At 38.4% G+C, this 25,635-nt stretch overlaps 1 protein-coding gene across 1 annotated transcript in view; it reads right to left on the reverse strand.

Annotated features, from left to right (window-relative positions):
• Window positions 1–25,635, reverse strand: part of LG5H8orf34 (linkage group 5 C8orf34 homolog) — a 381,926-nt gene that overhangs the window by 225,755 nt on the left and 130,536 nt on the right. Inside the window, exons 7-8 of the mRNA XM_026786802.1 lie at window positions 9,362–9,534; window positions 2,141–2,307 (exon numbers count right to left, since the gene is read on the reverse strand). Coding sequence (XP_026642603.1) covers window positions 2,141–2,307; window positions 9,362–9,534 — 340 coding nt within the window. The remainder of the gene's footprint in view (window positions 1–2,140; window positions 2,308–9,361; window positions 9,535–25,635) is intronic.

Below are 25,635 nucleotides of genomic sequence, written 5' to 3' on the forward strand. Positions count from 1 at the left end.
TTAATAATGATTCTATGCCTAAATTTTGATTTCCCATAAATTTTCAAGGTATTAATATCTGTGTTTTCTTCAGGTGTATGCAATCACATTTTCTCTGGAATCATTTCTTAAACCAGGGCAACTGCACATGGCATTATTGAAGGCTTGTTCTGTATGCTTGAACATTTCCTGCTATCATAGGAGCTCTCATCACTTAGAGAGTGGTGTCGCCACCAGCCACCAGACGGGAGCCGTGTAAGACCCCATAGTGAAAGCTTTCACTATTCTTTACCATTAAACCTGGTCAGAACACAGGTTAAATATCTACAGTGAGAAGAAGAATGACTGAGAACCGGTTGCTAATGGCTTATCACGAGGAAGACATCTAGCCCCCCTCTGGTCTTCATCTTAGAAAGCTGGACATTTGTGAGGAGAGCAGGGGAAGTCGAGACAATCAGCATGGAGTGAGCCTCCTTAGAGTCCCTTGATCAATTCTTTTGCTGTCACTGACCAGCAGGGAATCCACTTACAGGCACAGTCACCTAAGGTCCATTGCCTATGTGAACAAGCCCCCAGGAGTCTGCCCACCCTCCACTTCTCAAGCTTATACCTCCTTGCTTTCCTTGACTAAGCAGAGAAACCAGCTTTTTCAGACACGCTTGCCATGATCCCTGCCCCCACTTCTGCACTAAGAGTCACCACTAAAGACAGCTGTGATAACACAGGTAGAGAACAAGGTGGAAGTGATGAGTTTACATTTTTGATCTGGCTGCAAAATTCCTACAAACAGAAACTATTTTAATTTATGTCCTAAGGTCAAAGTCTGTGTAGCGAATGAAGGAAGGAGGAAAGTGTCATGGCAAGATGGAGAGGCTCTTCCACGTGCATGATTTGTAAGTGGGCAAATAAGACTTAATTGCTTAAAAGAAAACAAAGCCCAATAGTATCTAACGAAAAGTGTCACGATACAGTCTCCTTAATTCTAGAATCAAGGTAGGTATGAGACCATTAGAAAAGATCTTCAACCATGCCACCAACAACTGAATGACACCTTTGCAGTTTTATGCATGAGGACCTAAAATCTCTTATTGAGAATAATTTACTGCCATCAGCATTAATTCCTAGAAATATGGCCTGGAATTTTAAATAAAGTACTTTTCCTGTGCATTCATATCTGTATGTAACTACATTATTTCTTCTCTTTTCAGTTTAAATATAATGGTAGGTTGTTATAAAAGAATATCCAAATCGTCCTAACTAATTCTATATAAAAGAATAAATAGTACCACTCAAATAAAAACACACCATTTTACATTTGGATTACTTGCAAAGAAAATTTCATGTTCCTCTTATGTAAAACTGATTTTCCAGTCAGGCATGGAGTGCACTCCTTTAATTCCAGTACTTGGGAGGCAGAGGCAGGTGGATCTCTGAGTTCTAGGCCAGCCTGGTCTACAGAGTGAGTTTCAAGACAGCCAGAGCCACACAAGGAATCTTGTTCCCCTTCCCCAAAAAAGTGATTTCCCAAAATGAGTTTCAATTAATTAAAATTAACCATTTTATGAATAATTTTCTATTGGAACAAGATTACATACTTGAACCACCAAAAAAAAAAAAGAAAAAATACCTACAAAAAGAAAACTAGACCTACCACATAAATGAAGTTTTGTGAAGGTACTGAGTCTCTGAAGACTTTAAAATCTATGCAGAACTTCCTATCAGTTATGAAAAACATCAAACATCAATTTACTGCCAACATCATTCAATTTTACGATATTTTTCTAAAGCAATCTTACAATCAGAGGGACTTGTTAGGAAGAGGGTATATTTTAAAGACAATAGGTGTAATCAAAAAAACGAAACAGACAGATTTGCATTTGATCACAATTGCACACGGAATAAAGTTGGATGAAGTCAGAGTGTGGAGCGCTGCATACACAGAGCACACAGTAGAGTCTAGGGAGTATTACACATGCGTCCAGGGATTCAGTTTGCTTCTTACATGCAACTTTATAAAGGTTTAATGGAAAGAAAGTGTACTCTCAAGGGCTCCCTTTGCCTTAGACGAAACTACTCAAAATGTTTAAAATCCCTCAATTCCTGCACACCTTTACAATGCCAGAAAAGAGGAGAAAGTGAAATGATTAATTTTTAAAATTACCCAGCAACTCCATTGCATCGTCTTCATTGTCAATGTCTTCTTCTATGACAGATGGGGTGGGGCTGTGGACAGACTCGAAGGAATCCTGGGAAAGCATTGCAGCCAGAAGTTTCTTATGCTGCTGCTGCTGCTGTTTTAATCCTTTTGTCTTGGGCTCCATCTTTAAGCTGAAGAAATATTGATGTGTTAGCTGTGGCTGGTATTGAAAATCTACTGAACTAATGCATCCTCATTCCACTACTGTATCACATAAATGTATAGCACATTGCTTGTTTTCCCACAGGATAAAGGAAATAGCATATTTCTGACACATCCCTTAGTACTCAGTTCATGCCCCAGTGTGGAGATGCAAGCGTTTGCCCTCCCAGCACGAAATGCTTCTTCTGATTGTTGCCCCATGACTCAGACTCATACTTAACAACCTTCCTGATCCTGCAGGAGCTAGGACATCTAAATCATTTCCTGATTTCCGCAAGTGTGTGTCATGTAAGCCACAAGTGTTAGGGTACTGGTGGCATCTTGTTTTATTCATTATAATCAAAACCTACCACTTACACTCATAGTTTCCTCCTTCCTGCTGTCCCGTAACTCCCTATGGTCACCTCCTCTGTGTGAAGAACTTCCTTCACTCTAACCTAAGGGGAAGTTTTGTTGGACAAAGTTTCACTAGACTTATGGTCCATAGTCATTGACTTTTGGTACTTCCCTTTCCTCTCATATTTTAGATGAAAAATCCTTTGCTGTTCTAATGATTGTTCCCATACAGGCAACTTGATATTTACCTCTGCCTGCCTCTGGAATTTCTTCTTTCCGAGCAGATCAAATGCCCTAGCAGTTAAGAATGTTTGCTGCTCTTACAGAGAAGCAGGGTTCAGTTCCCAGCATTCCCATGACAGCTCACAAGTTCCAACACCTTCTTTATGGGCATCAGACACACACATGGTGCACAGATAAACATGCAGGCAAAGACTCACACATGAAAAACGAAAGTTACATTTTTGTCTATAAAGATTCCTTCTTTGATGCTGCTTTCTAGACACTTACTTAAGTTATGCCTGTGTGTAAAATGTCTGGGGATTATCCTGCCTTGTGTTCCAGTTTCTAGCTGTTCAGTAAATATTCGGCTGTCACTCCCAATTTCTTTCCAACCTACCCACTTTCCCCTTTCTTCTTGGCACTTGGTAAGAGTTTCAATCCTTTTCTTATTTGCCCACAGGTCACTGAAGCTGTATCATATGTATGTGTGTATGCTGAGTGCATGTCTAGGCAACACATGCATGCAGAAGCCAGAAGCTGGTGTTGGTTCCCCTGAAACTTGAGGCACAGGTGGTTATGAGCAGCCTGATGTGAGAATTGAGCCCAGGTCCCCTATAAGAGCAGCAAGTGCTCTAAACCTCTGAGCAATATCTCCAGACTCCACATCAACTTTTCTCTTCAATCTGTTTTCTCTCAGTTGTTCAGAACAGGCTAATTGAATAGATCTGCTACCGTAGTTTCTAATTCTATTGTCTATCATGTCTTCCCTACCATCAGGATTGCACTCTTTTTATTTCTGTGAATTCTTGTCAGTGCTATCATTTTCATGACACTTCTATAATTTGTGTTTCATATTATTATTTAGTATGTTTATTTATTACCAGTAATCTGCAGTTACTCATGAAAGCATTTTTATGATGACTGTTTCCCCTCATTTCCAGGTAATTCTACCACCTGTGTTACCTAAGGCAGACATCAGTACTGACTTTCAGTACTCAGGCTGTGGTTTTTAAGATTTTGGGCATGAATGGTATTTTATAAAATTGTGTCCTATATGATTTGGCTATTATGTTAGGGCTCTGTGTGTCCTATGCAATTCTCATAATTTATAAGGCACCCACTATAAATGGTTATTGTGTTACTGAATATATATATATATATTATACATATATGTGTGTTAGTGAATATATATACAAATATATACATAAATGAAAGGAAGAAACAAAAAGAATTAAAAGAATCTGGTCTCAGTGATGGGCTGTGACAGAGCTCATTAAAGAGAAGAATGAGAAGCAGGGTAAATGAGAAGCAAGTGGTGCGCTCTGGGTTCTAGTTTCGGGTACCAGAGAAAACAATAGAGAAGGAGACGATGAGGGGTAGTGAAGTAGCTGAGATGATATTAAGATTCCAGAAAATGATAACGAAATCTAAGAAATGATAGAGGGAGGGAGTGGGTGAAAGGGTAAAATTCAAACATAGAAGGAAAGTGAGAGGCTAGGTTTGGAGCAGAGCTACTTATGCTGCCTGTTTTGTCAAGCCAGATAGAGCGCTAAGAAATGATATGTTCACGAGGAGACATGAGGATTGGTTACATTGTTGCTATGAGAAAATGTTGGGTAGATGTAAAGGGTATGAAGAATGTGACTGGTGGGGTTCCTACGTCATGGTTGGAAGACATATATACTATGGAAAAAGAAAAGCAGATTGCTTAAGAGAGAAGGCAATGGGCAAGGATTATCCGTAGAGATCACACCTCCTTTTCCTCCAGCATCACAGCCTAAGAACAGAGGAGGTGGAAAGAAGGCCATGATGCGGGAAGTCAGGCAGTGCAGAGTGCTGGGTAAGATGAGAAGAAAGGATGGGTGGGTCTTCTAAGGATGCTGGAGGTTCTGCACACATTCAATCTCTTCCAAAGAACACTGGGGATTCTGTACACATTCAACTAAAACACTAGAGCTCAGTACATTCCTGAAGTAGATGACTGGAAAGAGGGACATTTTGGGGTCAGGAAGAAACCTGATGAAAGGGAAACTCCCAAGAATCCACAAGAATGACCCTAGCAATAGCAGATATGTAACCTGAACGATTATCTCCTGTAGTCAGATTAGTGACTGCCCTAATTGTCACCAAAGAGTCTTCATCAATAGTTAGTGGAAACAAAAATAGAGACCCACAGCCAATATTGGGCTGAGCTCTGGGAAACCTGCTGAAGAAAGGAAGGAATAATTATAGGAGCAAAAGGAGTCAAGGATATCACAACGAAATCCACAGAGACAACTTGCCTCATAGAAGCTCACAGAGACTTAACTGGCAACCAGGGGCCCTGCACGGGACTGACCTAGGTATTCTGCATGTATGTGATAGTTGTGTAGCTTTGTCTTCTTGTTGGACTACTAACAATGGGAGCAAGGGCTGTCTCGAACACCTTGGCTGCCTCTTTTTGGAACCTATTTCTCATACAGCATTGCCTTGCCCAGCCTGAGTAAGTGAGGTGATGCTTAGTTTAAGGCAACTTGATATTCTATGCTTTATTGCTACCCATGGGAGGCCTGTCTCCTTCTGAACAGAAACAGAGAAGTGGATGGGGGTGCAGATGGAGGTAGTGGGAAGCAAGGAGGGAAGAGAAAATGTGGTCAGGATCTAAAATAAATAAAATTTTAAAAAGCTCTAAATGTCAGTGGGTTTATATGCTTTCCTAATAACTAGCTAGGTAAGCTTTAGAATCAGGGAACTATGAACAAACAAAAAAGTCTTCATTCATTCCCCATAACCCCTCCACTTCTGTCCTTATTAGGTTGTTTTCATGTCTTGAGCTCTCTTAATTCTTAATTTAAGAATTCAATAAAGTAGAGTCAGGGGCATCCCTTTCATCATATTCATACACCATTTTGAATGTAACAGCGAAAGATCCAGAGATGTCTTGAGACCACCCAAGGATCACCAAGGTCCATGATCTTAACACTGTGTCTCAAGGTTATTCTATTAATTTGTCTGTCTGTCCTTACAATTGCCTTAACTGTAACCTGTTGTAGGAATTTAGCAGAATCCCTGTATCAGAGTAGATATTAGAACAAACAGCCGTTTTTTTAGAATTACTTTAACCTTGAAGTATCATTGTGGAAAACGGTGATTGCTTTTCGTGATCTGTAGAATTGTTTTGTTGAACGGGCATTGCAACCATCCCAGGTGACTTTGGTCACAAGCCACCTCAGGCACACTTGTGAATCTTGTATTATTGTGTATTGCACATGATACATAATGAAGGACTAGAATCATGTAGGCCTGTGAAGCTTTCCTTCAGTAAGACGCATAAATTAGATTAGGGACCTTGGTATGAGGAAGTACTTCCAAGCTTTGGTTTGCCATTAGTTTAATTCTCCAGTCTAGTGGTGAATGTCCAGTTTATATCTGTTGTTTAGCATAAAAGGAAAGTTTGTCTATGTGCTGAGTATTACAATAATGGCCACTCAGATATGACTTTTTTTTCTTTACTTTTCTATAGGACAGGCCAAGTTAGAGCAATGGACCAAAAATAACAGACTGTTGACAATTTTTTTCTTGTGAATAAGCTTGATTTAGCATGGGCCTCATGATAGCCCACACCTCCCACACTCATGTAACCGATATTTATTGAAAATAGCTATGTGCCAGCCTTGGTGAGAAAAGAAAAATAGATCAAATAGAGCTTGAAAATCAAATTTTCTTTGAGCAGTTTGGAATGTCATTATTCTTAAAATCTCAATGTGTAAGATTGTTAAGCTATAACATGTGTATTAGTATTAAATGACAATGGCTAACTCTATAATTATATACTAGAACCTTTAAAACTTTATATCCAGCATTTCTTATTTATACAGTTTAAACTCAGGAATCTTGCTTTGAAATCGAAGACAGGAGAAATACGGTTTGTAACCTGAGCTATCCTTTTTTCACATGTGATTTCTACATACATGTAACGTTTCTGAAGTAATTGGGATTTAGCCAGGACTTTGTTACCTTTTCAATCCACAAGTGACATTTTACCTCTTTTAAATGCAGAGTTAGTTGAGACTGAGATGACTTTTTAGGACACAAGAACAAGTATTTGAGAAAATACCTCATGGACTGAGCAAGAGATACAACTAAGATTGAGAATCTCAGGGAAATAAGCGCTCACTGAAGTGAGGGAGAAAACAGAATTTTAGTAAAACTAATGCTTGCACTAAACAGCTCTGGATAGATTTATGAATCAATGAGAGCACGATGAAAGTTGACAACTCTCTGTTTTGCATTTTGGAATTAAAGCTCTACCAGTGAATAAGGATAAAGGTCTATTGAGTTTCATAGGCCTGGCATTAGGAAGGAAATGACCCTCATTGACAGGTGAAATTGATCTGGCATTTCCCAGAAGAGAAATGAACTTTCAGAAATGACCTGCTTCTCCTTTCAGGGTACTTCAACTATTTCAATAATTTAAGGATATTTCTCATAATAATGGAATCAATTTTCTCTAAACTTGAAGCACATTAATGAGTATTCTGAACTTCTTTCCCTTAAGCCAAGTGGTAAGTGAAAGCCAAGCAACCTTGAAAGCTTTTACATTAAAGAAAGCACAATTTTCTCTCCTTGAGGAAAAAAAAAGCCATTGGTTGACGGCAAGTTTAACATAGGAAATACAAAGTTCCCATGGCTATGAGGTGCAGAGAAAAGCCTATGGTGGAGACCAACTAATAGTAGTCACAGGGACTTCTGGTCCTGCCACCTTTTCATTCATCAATATTAAATGCATTATCTGTCTTTCATAATTCTTGCCTCTCACAATTATTTGCACTTCAGTTTCATTGGCTCGCCCATTTTCTTTTTTGATTTGTACCTCTTAGGGTGGAATGACACCACAATGGTAATGATGAAAATGCGTTATCTCGTAGACATGATCTCACATCTCCAAGGTGCCCTGTCTCAGCACGAGGATGCTTATGGCAGATGTCCTGCCACCATTCTAGGTACCAGAGTCTGAGTCAAATGAGAGTTACACATAAGGGTGCTTTGAATAAGATGCCCCATAAGCTCAGATAGTTGAATGTCTGGCTCCTATCTGATGGACTGTTTAGGAAGGATTGGGAGATGTGGCCTTAAGAGGGCGTGTGTTACAGGAGTGGGCTTTGACGATTCCAAAGCTCACCATGCCCAGTTCGGCTCTCCCCCAACCTGCTGCCTGCTGCATGCTGCTTGCAGGCCACCATGTATGTTTTTAAGCTACTGCTCCAATGCCAGATCTGCCTGCCACCATGATCACTACCATGATGGTCATGGACTAACACTCTGAAACTGTAAGCAAGCCACCAATTAAATCAGTGATTCTTGACCGGTGGGCCTCAACCATTAGAAGAACTCATATTTCCAATGGTTTGAAGAAACCAACCATAAATTAATTTTCATTGCTACTTCATAACTAATTTTGCTCCTGAGCGATGTCTCTGTTGCAAAGATCATCAGAAACTGTGTTTTCTCATGGTCGTGACCCACAGGTGAATTAAATGCTTCTACCTAAAAGCTGCTGTGGTAACGGTGTCCCTTCACAGCAGTAGAGAAGTAATAAAAACTTTTAAATTCCTAAAACATTATAGCTTATAAATTTAACCCAAGAAAGCATAATAATTATATTTACCATTTGTAAGCTGAAGTGAGTGTAAGAAAGACTTTTCTCGGTAGTCCACCTTCACTGTCTGTCCTAATTCTTACCCACTCCGTGGTTCCCTTGTTCACTCATGATTTCATCTTTCTAGCACTGTTGAGTCTCCCTCATCCAACTCCTATCCCACTGCCCAGCGTTATTGCAGGTGTTTGCTTACAGCTCAAAACCTTGGAGCTATTTCTCCTCTTGGTGTTAGTAGCAAAGAAACAGAGCTCACTAAAGAAAGAAAAAAAAATTAAGACACAAACCCAGGTAGGATACTCAGAGGCAGAGTGCTTGCTTAGCATATGTATAAAGTCCTAAGTTCAAGTTCAAGGCTGCCCAAGTGAGGAGAGCATATTTTAAGACCATAATCTAAATAACAGTATTGTTTTTTAGAGTTTTTACTACAATTTTTTTGTTTAGTTAACTGAGTGCATGTGTGTTTGCGTGTGGTTGCACTTGAATTCTCATGCTCTTTTCACGTGTACATGGATGTCAGAGGACAATCGGTTGGGTTTTTCCCTCCTGTTGTGTGGTCCCTAGAGGGGTCAAACTCAGATTGTCAGACTGGGCAAGCATCCTTACTCTATCCGGTTGCCTTAAGTTCAAAACAGAGCAAACCATTAATTTTTTAAATGAGTCTAATTATGTATTTTAGGAAACATTATGGAATCAAAAATCTAGTTCATTATTTTATCACATGCAGAGTCTAACAGTTTTATGAGAAGAATGAACTTGTGTACTTAGGTTTAGTTGCCTTTCTCGTTTAATGACTACTAATACAGATTCACTAAGGAAGTCCGCCTCACCTTCCTGCGGGGCTAGGGCTGCTCTCTTCACTTTCCCATGGGTCGTTCTTACTCCGTGGAACCGGGGGCTGCAGCATCTCAGCAGCGAGGGGATCAGCGTCATTTTCTGCTCTGCCAATCCACTCCCCAATCACGCGGGGTCTCAGAAGAGAAGAATTGAAAGCCACTGTTTCCTGAAGGTACAAAAATAAAAAGTGCTGCTTTAGATTGCCTTTTCTTCTTAACAGATAACAGGAAAATAGCGTTGTCCAGGTGTTTGGGCTCACGGGAACCAAAATGTCCTTTCGTTTCTTGCCCTTCCTGCTCAATGCCCTTTTCTGTGATTTAGGCTAATCCCTGGAGATCACAGTAATTGAATATCTAGGAGTGAAGTCTTGGGATTTAGATCCCCAGGACTGCATGCATTCCCAGAAAGGAAGCTTGGGACCAGCATTCTAGGTGGAAGGCAAGAGAGGCTGTTAGGTCGGCAGTGTGCAAGGGTGTTGCACCAAAGTTGGGAAAGGCAAGTAATCGCTCTGCAAGCAATGAGCTGCAGCCAGAAGACACAACCATGAGGATGTAGGGTGAAAAGGATGCATTTCTCCCACTGTGATGCATCCGGGACTTTCAGGATGCAGAAACAGGAAACTACCCATGACAAGTAGGTCAGATTAGCTGAAAACATGTTGGTCTCTTTTTATATATTTGAAATGAGGCAAGTCATTCAATTCACCAGTTTGCTATGATGTAGCCAAGAAAATATTGATGGAGAATATGAATATATGTGACAACTAGATATACCTTAAGTGAAAAAGTCATTATAAAGAAATATCTATATAATCAAATTTTCGTCTGAAGCCTCATGTGGACTTATAGTGACCATTTGATTCATAATTCGCTCATCTGGTAATTCACTAGTTTTTACTAAATCTTAGTGTGTAATAAAAGCTACCGGATGTACTGGGGAAAGCAATAGCAATAAGGAGCAACTTTTAGTAATGATATGATTTAAAAGGAGAGATTGTAGGTAATTTTAACATCTTGGCTTGGCATTTCCTTATCTTTTCAATATTCCATGACAAATATGTACTGTATAGCACAGGAAATGTCCTGATTTGAGAAACACAGTCTTTTTAAATCTCTTTTACTGAAAACTTTCACTAATAGGAGAATTTTGAACAAGTCTTCAAAAATTCAGACCTGATGTTCTGTGCCTTTGTAATTCACATATAGTAAGCAAATGTATTGTAGAATATAATAAATACAATGTCTAAATATACAGATGTAATAAAAACACAATATTTAAAACAACACATAATAGTTTCGATACCAACTTAAAAATCAAGACCACACAAAATGTGACTTAGAATATACTTAATTGACATTTCTCCGAGTTACAGGGAAAAGGCTGGGCATTGACTAAATATTAATAATTAATTTTATTTATATAGTGGGATAGAATAGAAACAGATTGTCATTGCTATCAGCTCACAGGAGCATAGGAACTGGTAATAAAAGAAAGTTACAAGTGGCTTCAGGAACAGTAAATAAAAAGATGACCTAGGACTTAAGATTTGGCATGATAAAAATGCCAAGAACAGCAGAGATTCAGAAGTAACCCTTTGGTTGCTTGCTGGGACGTTAGATGAAGTGCTAGACATCACTGCTATTGGAAAGTGGAACACACAGAGGGTATAAATGGCTTGATATTTGGGATGGTTAACTCCAGCCAGCACAGAAATTTAGTGAGAAATAGCTGGGCAATTGAGAGAGATGCACACAGGGTCAGGGCAGTTGGGAAGCTACTATTTTACCGGATTAAAAATAGGACTTGATGACTTGGACTTTTCTGAATGCATCAAGATCTTTCTTTGGTGATCTTGTCAAAAAGATGGAAGAAACAAGTACCTCTATTTAATTGAAAATTGTTAAACTTAGTCTGTTCACGTGCAATAGATCAAACAGATTTTTTTTGTATTGTTTGGGTTGGATTAAGCCCAGCAATCATATTTCTGTATATATGTCTTTCTAAAAATGTTTTAATGAATCAAACTATTTTTAAAAGTACACAATCACATAACATCAAATAAAATTTAAATATATTTAAGCAAACACACAGAGACAGAGAGCAGAGGTGTGTATGGCTGTGTAGTCTTGGCTCGCGGAGAACTTATACTGTAGATCAGGTTGGCCTGCGCTCACAGAGGTTTGCCTGCCTCTGCTTCACACATGCTGGGATTATAGGCATGAGCCACCACATCCGATTAAAATTAAAATAGTTTTAGGACAGGATCCAAAGCTATAGAGAAACCCTGTCTCGAAAAACCAAAAAGGAGAGAAAAAAAAGTAGGAATTATTGGAGCTTCAAAGTGGATATAACAAAAGATTAATTCTGTCACTGTAAATGTTATAACAAAAACAACAAAACCCCAAAAACTTCCACTAAAACTAGTATTTAGATAAAGTGGCTTTTTTGTGAATTAGAGATTCTTTGGAGGGGAAAGCTTTGACTCGATGCTGATATAAAGAGAAGTAATGCCGTGAGAAGTAGCAGAGGGGGCATTCACGGCTATTGTTGTTCGCATGTGATATAAAATGGCAAGGGGGTGCATCATTAGGCTATGGGAAGTGGAGTTCGATGGTAGAGCTTTGGATAACCAAGATAAGAGGAGCGGTACGAAAGTGGGAACAATAATTCGGAGCACTGTAAAAGCTCAGGGTTTAGTCCAGTCTGTGTGTTGAAGGCTGACCCGGTTTCAGGGCTGCTGAACCCTGGGCAATAAGCAGGGACAGAATGAGAGTATGTAAGAAAGTCATACATGAAAACTCACTAAATGTTTGACTTGATTACAATCTAAAACACCCATGCATGATGAGCTAATTCAGATATAGCCTGAGTTAGAAAATATTGTCACCACAAAGCTAATAGAATTTTCCCCACTAGCTTTTGTTTTCCCTGCTGCCTCAGCAGAGAATAGTTAAGACACCTTGGTTCAGTCCTTAGTGGAATTTTCTATACACTCACACACTTTTGTTTTCTCTAAAACTTGGCCACAGTCACTGAAGGAAAAAACTTAGAGCATGCTGTGTTTTACTAGTCACCCTGATAAGCCTTCACATGAATAATACAAAGGAAGTCATTCTTATTGTCTGGTTCAGAACACATTTACTATGATGCTCTTGCTGTCAAGCTTTGTTACTACATTTTAGCTCCTCTGTTTGCAAGTAGTTTTTATAGCATCAATTATAAATGGAATACAAGCACCCATAATGGCTGCAGGTCATGCACAGTAAGAGGCTTCACTCTGGGGAGTTATTTGAAAACAAACATGTCCCTCTCTCTGGTTTCCTTTGGTTCACAATTATAGTTTACCAGTAGCCAGGCCTTCCTGAAAATAATTACACAAAGCAATTGGAGAAGGAAAGGGAAAGGAGAAGTTTGAAGGTCAACAGTATAATGGGTAAGAGTGGGGATCAATTCCCAGAACACAGATTCTATCCCTTACATAACTGGCTTACAAACATTTTGCAAAGACGAACTCTGTGGTCATGTACACCTAGCGTTTGCACATGTGTACAATGTCCAGCCATCTCAATGGCAACTTCCCTAACCTCAGCCATTTCCAGTCCATTCCCCTCTGATCATTTTGCTTGTTTACAGCATTTACTGCCTCCTTATTTCTACTTATTCATATCTTTCTATCTATCCATCTATCCATCTATCCATCCATCCATCCATCCATCCATCCATCTGCCCATCCATCCATCCGCCCGTCCATCCATCCATCCATCCATCCATCCATCCATCCATCCATCCATCTGCCCATCTGTCCATTCGTCCGTCTGTCTGTCTGTCTATCTATCTATTGTGGCCCTGTCTCACTGTAAGCTCTGGCTGGCCTGGAACTTGCTATGTATATCAGGCTGGCCACAAACTCCTAGAGCAGCTTCTGCCTCTGCCTCTGGAGTGTTTGACTTAAAAGCATGACCACTATAATAAGTTTACCTGCCTTTTTATAGGGATTTTATTCTATAAATTTTTACTTACTTTTTGGATGAGCATTGGCTTTTTTGAAGGTCTTTTGTTATAGTTTCTGTCTGATCAACAAATGCCCTAACTCTAGCTAGATGAATACCTATTACAGCAGTGGAACACATTTCTATGTTATTTATCCACATAGACTGGGTTTTCTGAAAACATCCCATTTTCCAATGATCCAAAAATACTAGACATAATGGAATAAGATCATTTTAAATGCAAAGTTCAGAGAAAGGAGCTCTGAGAAAGGCCGGGAATGCTTTCCCAAAGGAAAGTCCCTGTCAATGAAGTAAACTGGGATCTGATAGAGCATCTGTCGTTAGACCCTTCAAAAGCTGCTAAGAAACCCGCAACCTTAGACTTTAAGGGTCGTTAGTGTGGGGGACCAGTTTGAATAACTCCAATCTTTAGTCTCCCTGTGTCCATATTTCTTATCATGTGACTTTTGAGTATCTCAAAATATAAAATATTTGGGTACAATATATTTTCTTCCACCTATGATTTGTTTAGACTAATGGTGAGGACAGAAAAGATCCTATGGGATACAAGGAAGCCTCACCCTCCAGAGATCTTCCCTGTCACATTTGCTCTCCTGCACGTCTGCCATCTCCATGAGACAGACTTGCCTATGATAGCCTCTCCAGGTTCTTAGGAGATAGGTGGCCAGCTCTGACTCACCTCAGACAAACCCACCAGACAGAACTTGACAGGCACATGAGCCACCCTCCAGACACATGAAAGAATTCAATTATAAATCCTGGAGCAATTCTATTCAGAAACCAGCACAATTCAGCTTAATCCCAAAGAAGCAAGAGAGATAAATATATTATTAATCCACCAAGTTATGGTAAAACTGTAACCTACAGTCAACTGAGAGATAGAATTATTAAATAAAAGATTACCTTAATAGATATTGGACTATATAGTAGCAGGTGGAGACTTTGAAATGGTAAGAAAATTATAAGAAGCTGAGAAAATGGACACCAGTGTTGCATGGTGTTCAAATGTTTGGTGAAACTATGACCTTACAAAACAGAAATTACATCTAATAGACTTCCAAATTTGAGAATGGAAATCTTTAGAGAAAATATTGTAATCACCATCAGTTTATGCCCAATTCCTTGCAAGTTGTTTCCAGAAGATGGGCAGAGAAAATAATCGACCAATTTGTAAGATAAATTCCAAGAAAATGTTGAATGTGGCAAAGTTTATCACCACTAATTTTTCCACATGTGCGAAGGTCTTATAGAAATTGAAGCTTTCACCAAATGTTAAACTTATGTCTTTTCATGTAAACAAAGCCAGAGGGTAAAGAAATGCCAAGGGTATGACCATAAGTCCCTTTATTAGGAATCTCTGCAAATTAAAACAATGTTAACTAAAGGCGATGTCTCAAAACACCTAATGAAGTACTGGTCATTATATCCATAATAAAGAAGCAACCATGAAAGATTTGCAGATATAAATATGGCACAAGGAAGGACATGGAATAAGATATGGGGAACCATCTATTTGGCATAGATGGAATGTTTGGAACAAAGGAAATGGAGATTATTTAGGATGTAAATTGTAGACCCATTTTTGAACAAGTAGAGAGAGTTGCTCAGTGGCATCTTTTTCTACCTTCTCCTAAGGTTGATAAGAAAAGAACTCCTACATGGTGAAAACAAGAACCATGAACAGTAGGTTGGGACTGCCATGGAATTCAGTTCTCACCACCTGGGCACAGTTAAAGAGCTCACATCCCAATGTGAGCTTTTTACTATGATACGCCTCATTTTACCTTTTCCCTACTGGGAATAGTAATCAGGTTATCCCCACACCAGCCCTATCATAAAATGGAAACAAAGAAATAAAACGGTCCTCATTCATATATGTTTATTTTGTATGGAAAAAACCAAGAAATTTCAGAAATAAATGTAAGTTAACATATGGCTTTCCTACAAGCTGATCAAATGTCAGCTAAATTGATGGAGAGATGTTCATGGGTGACTCAGATGTGAAGATGCCAATTCTCCCACACACACACCTAAGTAAAGCACGCGCTGAGCCAAACCCACTCTGGTAACAGAAAACTGGCAGAGAGGCCAATGGAACCAAGCAGAGGGTTCAGATGTGGCCTGTTCAATGATTCTAGGAAAGTTTTTCTCCATATGGGGGTAAATATATCTTGCATTTTTGTTACACTGAACAATAATAATTTGGGTGGATCAAATACCTATTTGTGATTAAAAAAATTGAAGAGCAAACTTTTAAGACTATTGTTTTAATAATTTCTTATAAGAATAGATTTCTTAGCAAAATGTCAATATTTTGAAAATGGTCATTTTCCCCTTAACAATAAAACAATTTAGAACATGATGGCATTGCTTAGAGTGTACATGAGAAACACATAACACACAGCAGCCAACATCTAGAATGTATAATAAACTTGTAGGGGAAAAACATGTTTAAAAAAAGTAGGCAAAAATACTATCTGGCACTAGACTTTGTTAAATGTGATGATTGTCAGTCAAGTCTATGAGAATTTTTTATTATAATGTTGGACAACAGATGGTTCAGAAGAAGAGTATTATATTGAACTGTTGGTAGAAGTATAAACAGACTCAAACACTTATTAATAAAAGAATGTTGCCCATATAGTGAAGGCGAAAAGGCACAGGAGGTACAGGCCATGCTGCCCAGAGAGTCTGTTTCTTATTCTGTGCCGATGGGATACCATTGTTTACATGGGCAAGGAAACAGAAATGCCCATGGCCACAGTATCATCATTTTTGAAAGAGAAAATCGAAAAAAAGTAGATGTTTGGAATAAAACAGCATTTATGAAAATTGTAAACCTTAGATAAACAGAAAATATGTTAGAAAGGTTTATGGGACCTGGCATAATGGTTCATACTTTTAATGCCAGCATTCAGGAGGCAGAGATAGTTCTCTGTGAGTTTGGGCCAGCCTGGTCTACTTATAGAGTACCAGGATTACCAGAGCTACATAGAGAGACCCCTTAAAGAGAAACAATAAACAAAGATGTGGGAAAATAATGGGGGGAGGGAAGGAGAGAAACGCAAGAGAATAAAATTGCATTTGAGGACAACATAAAGCAGTGGCACAGGACTATCTCCTGTGTCGGAAGAGATTTGTTCTTTGGGTATATGTTTCGCACTTAAGTATTTACTATAATTCCTCATCATGCTTCGTACTGTATGTCATGTCTGATTTTTATTTAGTTATTCATTTTTGTAAAAAGGCAACACATGCTCACTGATGTTTAGTTTTGACATTTTTCCTTTGGTTCCCACATTCTTGTATTCCTTTGATAACTTCCATGCCTGTTAGTCACCTGGTACTGCTCCCATGTCAGCTGGACAGTGAGGTGCTGGGGAAAAAGTGTTCCTCTTCCCAGCACACGTCCGCCAGCTACCACAGTATTTGACCTGCTGTTTCTTGAAGATATTAAATGAATGTCGGATGAGTGGCCTTTATTTGGGTAATAATGACTCGATAATATATTATCAACACTAATTATCAGGGATATTAAATAAAAACAACAATAAATAACATGATATAACAAACTCCATGCTCATAAGGATGGCTCTGATATCATAGACAAAACAGTGTATGATGGAGACTACACAGAGAAAACAGAGCCAGCCCACTTCCTAGCGGAGAGGTAAAACGGGCCCGCTGAAAAAAGTGCCACAAAAGTTTCAGGATGACTGTATGGCCCAGCACTCATGAACATGAGTGTTCATAAAACACCACTTGAAGTTACTGAAGAAGAGAACTTCAGATGATCAATAACATATAAATGAATAAGTAGAATGTGGTATCTTCATTCCATGGAATATTATTCAGTAAGAAAACAAATGAAATCTTGATACTTCTACAACACGACCTAACCTTGAAGACGCTGTGCTAACAGAAGGAAGACAGTCACAATAGACTACCTATTATATGATTTGTGCCGCGTTTATAGAACAAGAAAATCTATTACAGATGCCAAATAGATTCGTTGTGATCTAGAGCTGAACGGTAAGACAGATTTGGAGATAACTTCTCATAAATACAGGGATTTCCTGGAAACTATAAAACATATTCTATACTTAATTTATTGTGATGGTTACACAATTTTTGAAGAGAATATAAACCATTAAGGTATGCTCTTTTTAAAGGATAAATTTTTGTGAGTTAAATATCAATAGTGATATTAAAATAATGCATTTAAATGTTTTTCAGAATTCCTCACGTTGTAATGAAGAATATGCCTGGATTTGGGGTCAGTTTTGAGAGGCCAGGAGCTGGTGTCTAATTCAGGTTTATCAAGTCCCAGCTTGGAGATACAGAACAAATCATCTAACCATCCCAACCTTCATTTCCCCATTTATCTCACAGACAAAACACAATCATATTACTAGGCTCTGGAGAGCCATCGGAATGGTACACCAACAGCTGCTGGGTGCATCTCCTACTTCCCTAACCCTATTTTCTGCCTTTACATATAACAGAAAACATTTTACTCCTGATTACAGGCTTTTTCACACCAGTTCATGTCTAACAGACATAAGCATCTTAATACTCACACACCTTCTCATCAACCATCAACTTACTGCAGAGTCAGTCCTCCTCCCTGTCTTTCATACCTTAAACATTCTGCTTTCCTGCAAGCATCATATGTAATATTCTAGTGTCCAAATTGCATAGTGGCTGTTTTGTAAATAGACTCCATTATCTTATTTAACATAAGTGAACAGTAATTATTTAATAGCCATCAATATTTTGTTTTAAAATTTCCCAGATGGGAAGTTATCTGTTTGTTGAAGGCAGGTTCTCAGCAATCTCCATATATTACAACCAATTATCTTTTACATTGTTATTAATTAGAATTCTCTTACTCTGGTTAATTTTTTCTTGTAATATTGCTATTGCTCAAAAACTCTGAAGTGGTGAGATTTTCCTGTGAGTACTACACAGGCTACATTATTGTCTTTCAAACTCTATGATGTGGCTTGAGATGTTCCTTCTCCCTTGTGGTTTGGCAGATTTACAGTTAGATCTAGATCAAAACATGTTGTAAATAAATTCCATTATCTTACTTAACATAAGCTAACAATAATTCTTTAATACTAGTCAATATTTATTTTCAAAATTTCCCAGATGGTCTTAGGGAAGTTATTTCTCTCTGCTCATATGGCTCAGAGAGAATGGGTCTGTTTTCATCACAAGACACATGACCTCCCAAGTTCATCAGTGAGGCAGGCAGTTCTGAGCATTTTGCTTAGATCCATTAACTCAACAGCATAATAACATAAATAACAAATTGTGATTTTCTAATTTTGTAATTCTATATATATTTATTGGAGTACTTCCATAAAGAGGAGAAATATTGTCAGCAGATGCTGATTACCCTGAAGAGACAATTCTTAGTTTTATTCTTTCACTTTGCTCCAGCTGGCCTTTAAAAATAACAATTTTGGATCTCTGATGTCCTCAAAGTTGATTAAGGAAGTCTTTGGTGAAAAATACGGGTTTTGTAAGCTCTGGCATCACTCACAGTATCTCAGTAATTATTCTTACTCATGTATCAATTTCTCAACTTTCCCCAGCAGAAGACAATTCTAGTTAGCTCTTGAGCGAATCGGAGTTTGTCCATCTTAGTGAGGCTCAATGTATGTCCTCTGTCCAAGACAAGGAAGCAGCCACTCTTTTGAGGTGCTTCACTTACTGGTAATGTGAAATATTCACAGGCTAGAACCTCTGCACTAGAGGTACTAATGGTTATTGAGTTAGAATAGTTGATAAAACTAACAAATACGCTTTTCAAGAATTTTTCCCTGTCAGGATTGGTGGTACATACTTTTAATACCAGCACTCAGGCAGAACTTTCTACCTGGTCTACATACAGTGCTCCTGGCCATCCAGTGCTACATGGTTGAGATCCTGTCTCAAAAGAAAAAAAAAATGTCTTCTCAGGACTCAGACTTCCTGGGAGAAGAAAGCAAAAAGAGACCCTTTCTACCATTCATCAGGATTGCCCAAGTGTCACTTACTCTAACAATAGTGTTGTCTGACTCTCTTAATTGCTATTTTGCCTGTCATTTCATAATTGCTTTATCATTTACATATATTGTATAATGTTTATGGATATAAAATATATAAGTTTATATTACAAAATGTTTCTAGAACCATTTCTGATGTGATGCTTTTCTCCCTAAGTACTTTCAGGCATAGAACATTTTCTAACATGGCTGCCACATGACATTCAAAACTAATAATTTATAATTGGTAATTTCCAACTTAATTATTTGAATTAACTGAATAAGATTGCTCAATGCAAATGAAAATTCTAGGTCATCTGTGGAATTCAAACACACCTTTTTAAATTTTCTTTTGTTTTTTAACAGGTTTCAGTGTCTCTGATGCTTGTAACCTCCACATTATTTTAAGAATTAAAATTTATTATTTTTGGAAAATATTCGAGGTAGTGTATTTCAGATGTTCCCTTATATTCAAAAGCAAGTCATTCATTCTTTAGAATAAAAGCAACAAATTAATGCATGCTAGCCACATCAAAAAGCATATCCTGTTGGTCTTGCTTTCCCATCGTTGGCTGCACTGATGGCCATCGCTAGTGTGAATCAGTATCTTCTATTTTTTTCCTAACTGAACTTAAGGCTTTTCTTTCATCAATAAATATCTTCTGGGACAAACAGCTGGAGACTATATTGATTTTCTGGAATTATGAACATTTCACCCATTACCTTTAGCATCTTTTGCTCAAGTTGACCTGTATCAATTGATGCAATGTCTACTGACTTTCAATTTTCTAATTGCATCCAATATTTAACTCGTCATAATATATCCTCCACTTAAAATCGAGATTATAAAAATTTTATGTAAATGTATGTATATATGTACTTTCTTTACCCATGCCCCAAATTAAAGTTCTTTAATAGGCCAAGAAAATAAATTCTTTGGCTTAGATTACAAAACACACAATGAAAATCCCATTATAATCCCATGAATGCTATTGTGAACAACGGGATCACTAAAAACAGTCTAAAACTGCATTGCTATGTCGTCTGTCCTTAGAGTATGTTCCATGTGAAGAAATATGGTGGCTAGCTCTGAAGACATGGTCTAATTAATTTCTGAGTCTTTATTCACAACCTGAAATTAAATTGTGCTCATTCACCTTAGAATATAAGAATATATAAGATACAAGTATTAAAGTTACTTTAAAATTATATAAAATACTCAGTGGTTCTAAAGTTTTTAAAATCCTGTAGATCAACTGCTTCTCTGCCCTCTCCTTATCCATTCTCCCCCTGTACCTTTGTCTTATTCTACAGGCAACACATAGAATAACTTCAGGTGCGTGCGTATGCACCTGTCTTAGTGCATGAGAGGTCTTGGCATCTACACTTGGGTGTGATAATGAGCAAATGTGTACGCAGTCTTTCATTACATGCACTAATGAATGATAGCATCCTGTCAGCACACTTCACCTCCTTGACCTTTTTTACTCATTTAACAATGTAGCTGGGGATCACTTTATATTTTCTTTCATTCTTATGGTCATGTAATCCTGTGCTAAATCAATATTCAGTACTATTTTTAATGGATTCATAGCTGTTTTTACTCCAGCTTCTAAAGTAATATGACAGGAAATAATCATGTGGGTAAGTCTCTTTACATGTTGCCAGCTTGTCCTTTAGATGGGCTGGTGATTTGAATGAGAACGCCCCCCATAGACTCCTATGTTTGAATACTTGGTCCCTAGTTGGTGGAACTCTTGGGAAAGGATTAGGAATTGTGGCCTTGTTGGAAGAGGCATGTCACTGGCTTCAAAGTACTTGTGCCATTTTGAGTATGCCATCTCTCTCTAGCTTCTGATTTCAAACAAGATGTGAACTCCCATCTGTTTCTGCTGCCTTGCCTTAGCTCCTATGTCATGGACTCTAACCCTCTGAGACCAAAAGGTTGATGAAATAATTTCCTTTATACATTGCAAGGTGTTTTGTCAAAGCAAAAAAAAAAAAGTAACTCACTGTGAGTAGGACAACCTGGTCAACAACTGCACACCAAATGTTTAAGATATTGCAACATTTTCCTTCCTTCTGTTTGGACCACTTCATATTCTTACTAGCCATGTGTTCATGTGCCCGTTTCTCAGAGCCTGATTTAAGCAGCATTTTTGCAGACCTTGGAGAACTTTGTAAGTTTGTTAGATATGCATTCGTATTTATATTGTAACATGACTATACATTGTTTCACAGAGCTAACAAAAATATTTTTCTGTCAGCAAGCTCCTCATATGCTTCACTTATAGTAGAATTTATATAGCTTAGTTTGTTTAATTTCTTTATTGAGATTTGTGTGTGCATGTGTGTGAGAGAGTATATACACAACTGTGCACAGAGGCCTAAGTAGGATATAAGATCCCTTGGGACTGGAGTTACTGGCAGTTGTGGGGTGTTTATGACTTGTTACTTGGATACTGGGTTCTGAACTCTTGTCCTTATGATTATGCTTTCAGAAGTCCTTCTATAGATAAAATTAAGCTTTGATTATGACTTAAATATAAACTGATTTTTTTCTTTGAAAATTGTTTATTTCATTTATTTTTGAGATACAAGAAAAAAATTGGCAAGAACCATACTAGAAAACATGTAATAAAATGCACATCAATATTTCCCCTAATATCATTACATTCATCTGTTAAAAAATCAAACATATACCACCATATCACATTAAGGAGTCTATGATTTTTTTCTTTACTGTCCCTGATATCACACAATATCTAAGTCGATACGAGATTCCAGAACATGGAAGAGAAGCAGGACAAAGGATCATAGCAATTTATCTACTTATTAAAAGTTTATTTACTTTTATGTGTTTCTATGAGTGCTTACATGTATATTTGTGTACCATGTGTGTGCCTGGTGGCTACAGAGGCCAGAGGAGGGCATGAGATGCCATGAACCTGGAGTTACAGGCAGTTATGAGCACTAGGTGAGTAGCTAGGAACTAAACACACCCAGCGTCACCCAGGGGAGGCAGTCCTGAGTTGTGTAATAAAGTGGGCTGAACAAGAGGAGCAAATCAGTAAGCACCGTTTCTCCATGGCCTCTGCATCCGTTCCTGCCTCCAAGTTTTCACCCAGTCTTCTCCTAGTGATGGGCTTGATGGACCCAGAATTCAACCTTGATGGACCCAGAATAGCAACCAGGAAGTTGCTATTGGTCATATTTCCACAGTGATAGACGTCTAGTTAGGACACAATGTTCTCACGGTTCCCACTCCATTAGTACAGATGAGAATCATTACTACCATAAAATAGCTGAAGTAAAATGTGTTGATCACGAGAAGAATGAGAAAATGTGGCAGAATAAACTTTAAATATGACAAATAACTGCTTGATAAGCTTTGGATAGCTATGTATTTAGTAATTATTTACCAAAGCTTAGTTACTGTTAAGTCTCCAAAAGTGAGCACAAGGAGGAAACAGTTTCTACTAATAAGATAGTTACTAATTTTGAGTGATTACTTTGCCCCAGGCAATGGTGGGAGCCACAGGCTGGGCTCACTGCAGAGGCTGTCCACATGGGCTCCAGGAGAGATGCTGAAGTTTTCAGCTCTAGTTTCCTTTCTGGATATAAAACCAAGGGAGATAAAACTTTAAGATACCCCCAAATTGCATCTCTTACACTGATACAAATTCAGATCTCAAAAGCATGATATAATTGTTGTAATTGGGGCTGGAAAGATGGCTCTGTGGTTAAGAGCTTTGACTGTTCTTCCAGAGGTCCATGAGTTCAATTCCCAGCAACCACCTGTGATAAGATCTGGTGCCAACTTCTGTCTGCAGGGACACATGCAGGCAGGCCATTGTATACATAATAAATAAATAAATAAAAATAAAAATTAAAAAAATAAAAACTCTAGAGGAAAGTGTCCTGCTCTGTGTCCCACCCCTGCTCTGTGCCCCACCCCTGCTTTGTGCCCCACCCCTGCTCACGTCTCAACCCTGCTGTGTGTCCCACCCCTGCTCTGTGTTCTGCTGTGGTTCACAAAATTATACAGCAAGAATACAGCTGACAAAATCACTCAGTTAACCCGCAGGGACCACATTCCAGTGCAGGACACCCAAATTGCAGGGCATTGGGAATATTTGCCTTTTGAATTTCCATAAAAACCTCAGGAAGCCATAGCACTCCCCTTTCCATAGTGGAATTCATCCCAAAAACTTCTGTGGTGTATTAATTAATTATTGGGCATAACTCCCTCATGTACTGTTATACTGGTTGACTTTTCATTTGTCTGTATAACCTTGATATATAGAATATGTACTGGGTACCTTGAATTCTCAAAAAAAAAAAAAACTCAGAAGAAAGGAAATTCTTCCCACTTGGGTGTTAGCGGGAACAAAGCTGTCACTTGGCCTGGAGGCTGGAAATACCAGCTCCAGATTTTACACTCCCACAGTTAGTTTCCCTTTGATCTAGCCACCTTCGATGTCATCTCTAGGGCTAAGAGATTCTCTTTAATCAACTAACATTTGGTGAAAATACTCATGAAAATCAAGCACCAACCCCTTTCCTCCCACTGGTTTTGCTGGTTGCCATAGTTACCACAAATGCTGTGTTCCCAGCCATGATTAGACGGAAGTGCTTAGAGACTGCACAGCAATGCTGTGTTTTTCTTCCCTCTTCTTCTATATTTATCGATTACAAATGTCAAGCTTAGCTAACCACACAAATGTAATTAATACACAAACTCCCTCTCCCCCTCTTAGAAATCATAGCCCCTTCCTTTATTTACCCTTTTAGATATGCCCAGGTGCTTTAAAGCCACGCCACCTCCAGGACATAAGTAAGATAACAGGCACCCAACTTTGTCAGCCTTATCTGTTTTCTTAGCCCTGAAAAATGCATGCCTAGTATTCTTGCTATTGCCAGAGAATTGTTAATTGTGTCTGTGTGGGTATATAAACTGGAAACCTTGTGGAATTGGAAGAAAACGTTTTTTGAAAAATAGAGAGACACGAAAGTAAATGTGTATGAGCTGATTTGTTCACCGTCACACGTGTTGCAAGTGCCTTTGCTCTGTGTCCCACCCTTGCGTGTGCCCCATCCCTGCTCTGGGTCCAACCCCTACTCTGTGCCTCACCCCTGCTCTTTGTCTACGTCTTGGGCTTTCTGGGCATGCAACCTCTAGTGTGTCAGTTTTTCACCTACAAAAGATGGATAGCATCTCATTTCATAGATAGTGTTAAATGGGATGATACAAGTAGATAATTTAGAACCTCCTGTGGTGTGTACCAAGTGAGCCATGTGACACGGCATCACCTATGCGAAGTGCTGAACCAACAGCTAGCATATAGCAGTCACTAGCTAGGACATTACTATCTATTATATTCTTTATCATGACTATTCATCTACTTAAATATTCATGGATGAGGGATTCAAGTCCAGCATGTAGAAGACAGTGGTAATTCTGATGACATTTCTGAAAGTCATGTAGTCACCGCCATAAAGTCCCTTTCTTGAGTGAGAGCACAGGGAGGCCAATCCTCTACTTTCTTGTTAAGATACCCAGTGGATTCGATTTGCCAGTATTTTATTTAGTATTTTTGCATCAATGTTCACGAGTGAGATTGGTCTGTATTTCTCTTTCTTTGTATTGTCTTTCTGTGGTTTGGGTATCAGGGTAATTATAGCCTCATGAAAAGAGTTTGACAATGTCCTTCTGTTTCTATTGTGTGGAATAATTCAAAGAGTATTGGTATTAGTTCTTTGAAAGTCTTATAGAATTTTGAGCTGAAACCATCTGGTCCTGGGCTTCTTTTGGTTGGGAGACTTTTGATGACTGTTTCTATTTCTTCAGCAGTTATAGGTCTGTTTAATTTGCTTATCTGGTCTTGATTTAATTTTGGTAAGTGATATTTATCCAGGAAGCTGTTCATTTCCTTTAAGTTTTCCAATTTTGTGGAGTATAGGTTTTCAAAATATGACTTGATAATTCTCTAGATTTCCTTCATGTCTGTTGTTATGTCCCACTTTTCATTTCTGATTTTCTTAATTTGGATATTCTCTCTCTGCCTTTTAGTTAGTATGGATAGAGGTTTGCTTATTATATTGATTTTCTCGAAGAACCCAACTCTTTGTCTCACTGATTCTTTGTATTGTTTTCTTTGTTTCTATTTTCTTGATTTCAGCTCTCAATTCATTATTTCCTGCCATCTAGTTTTCTTAGGT

This window comes from Microtus ochrogaster, linkage group LG5 (genome assembly GCF_000317375.1).
Source record: "Microtus ochrogaster isolate Prairie Vole_2 linkage group LG5, MicOch1.0, whole genome shotgun sequence".
NCBI classification, from domain to species: Eukaryota; Metazoa; Chordata; class Mammalia; order Rodentia; family Cricetidae; genus Microtus; species Microtus ochrogaster.